General features: G+C 67.1%; 1 protein-coding gene across 1 annotated transcript in view; it reads left to right on the top strand.

Moving 5' to 3' along the window:
* The first annotated feature begins 1,482 nt into the window (after window positions 1-1,482).
* RAMP2 (receptor activity modifying protein 2) overlaps window positions 1,483-1,982 on the top strand; it is a 3,154-nt gene continuing 2,654 nt past the window's right edge. The window contains exons 1-2 of the mRNA XM_005429577.3: window positions 1,483-1,614; window positions 1,761-1,911. Coding sequence (XP_005429634.1) covers window positions 1,851-1,911 — 61 coding nt within the window. The 5' untranslated portion in view covers window positions 1,483-1,614; window positions 1,761-1,850. The remainder of the gene's footprint in view (window positions 1,615-1,760; window positions 1,912-1,982) is intronic.

Genomic DNA, 1,982 nt, shown 5'->3' with positions numbered 1-1,982 from the left:
GCTGCCCGCCCCGGTCTCTGCTCCCGCGGGTGCGGCAGAGGCAGCTGGGGGTGCTGCACGGAGGCCCCAGTGCCACCACATGCACATTCGGAGCATCACAGGGATGTGTCCCCAGCCCTGCAGGTTGGCCCCGTGCTGTCCCCTCCGCAGCACCCACAGCCAGCTCCCCAGTGGCACCCAGCTGCTCTCGTGTCCTGGCCTGGGGCCATCAGCACCTTCCTTCTTTTCTGAATTCTTCACCAGCTGCTCAGAGGCCAGGTTCCCCAAGCTGGTCAGTTGGTCCCCAGAGTGGCTGTGGCCAAGGGGCTTGGCTGCCTCGTGCCCCTCGTCCCACTCAGCAGAGCCCAGAAAAGGGCTCAAATCCTGGGGAGAAGCTGCCCATCTCCTGCTTGCCCCCAGGTCTTTGAGGGGCCAGCGACAGCCTGCTTCCCTCCCAGTCCTGGCAGCTAATGGCTGCGAGGAGAGGACTGAGGGTGAGGGTGACGGGTCAGAGCAGGGATGGAGAGCTTGGGATTCCCTGGGCATGAAGTGGATCCCGTGGCATGAGGGGAGGCTGGGCACGGGGCTCCAGATGCTGCATCTGCCTGGGGGAACGCTGGGAGGAGAGCCCCACACAACTGAGCCCGCACCCCAGGTGGGGGCTGGCAGGGAACGCCGGGGATGCCAGGCTGGGTGGGGAGCTCTTGGCCGGCAGCCACCGTCCTGTCCCTGCCCATCCCCTCCGGACGCCCCAGGAGGGGGGCGGCCGTCCCAGCCCTGGGGCCGCGCTGAGATCATTGGGTGTCTCCCTGGCAGAGGCTCCTGCCACCCGGCTGGAGGCTCCGCCGGCTCCACCAGAAACAGGGACCAGTGGCTCCAGCCCTGCAGGCACTGGAGTGCCGGGGATGACTTCCAGATGTGGCCACTCGCCCGCAGAAGGTGCCTGCTGCAGCCCGGGAAGCATCAGACAGCTCTGCCAGGACCTGTGCTGGGGAGCCGCGATCCGCAGCAGGGAGGGTCCGTCCGAGCTGCCCTGCCCTGCACTCCGGTCTCTGCTCTGCAGGCTGATGTTTAAGGAGAGGCTTTGGGCTGCGCTCTGCCCCAGCCAGGCGTGAAAGGTCCTGTGTAGGAATGTCGCAGGCTGAAGTCACCCCCGGTGCGGGGGACACGGGCCCCTGGGCAGGAACTGCTCCAGGAAGGGGGGCTCTGGCAGAGTCAGGCAGGCGCCAGGCTGGACAGAGCAGGAGGAAGGCACTGGGGCCAAGGACTGGCAGGGTCGGCCAAGTGTCTGCCCTCTCCCCACCTCCTCGGCCTGGTGCCTGGGGGTGGATTGTGTCATCACCCTTCCCTCCTTGGCCATGGGCAGGCCTATGGGGCAGGTGCCCGGGTGAAGCAGAAGTTGCGGTTTTGGGGCCGTGGGTCCCCCTGCAGCCCCCATTGCCGGGCGGCAGCGCCCGTCCGGGGACATTGTGCTTTCCCGTCCACTCCCCCCGCTGCTGGGCTGCCTGCCCTCCACGCAGGAGACGAGGGATTTCACAACCCAACCCAGACAGGATTAAAGAGAAATACACAAGTAAACAAATCGCGGCCTCCTAACGCTGGACGTGCCGTTCAGGGAGTGGATCCTGCAGGCCGGTGGGTGAGGCGCGGCCGTCGTGGGCGCCAGGGTGCGGGAGCGATGCCCGCGGGGGCCGGCACCGCACGGGACAGCGCCGGGTCCCGCCGGGAGAGCCGCTTCAGAGCAGCACTGAGCAATCTCATTTTTCACGCGTCTCCTGTAGTCAAACTGCCCCTGTCAGAGGAAAGGAGTTGCTTCCTGTTATTTCCATTGAAATCCTTGTCCCGCTCGTTAGCCGGCAGGCTTTGGCAGGATGGCACCGCGCACGCACATCAGCTCCGGCCGTCTCTCCCGGGGGCTCCTGCTGCTCTGCGGTAAGTGCGCGGGGCGCGGCCCCGGGGGCTCCGCACCCCGAACCACCCCGCACGTGGCCGCCTCCCACTCG

This window comes from Geospiza fortis, unplaced genomic scaffold (genome assembly GCF_000277835.1).
Source record: "Geospiza fortis unplaced genomic scaffold, GeoFor_1.0 scaffold324, whole genome shotgun sequence".
NCBI lineage: Eukaryota > Metazoa > Chordata > Aves > Passeriformes > Thraupidae > Geospiza > Geospiza fortis.
This window is presented reverse-complemented; position numbering and strand designations above follow the sequence as displayed.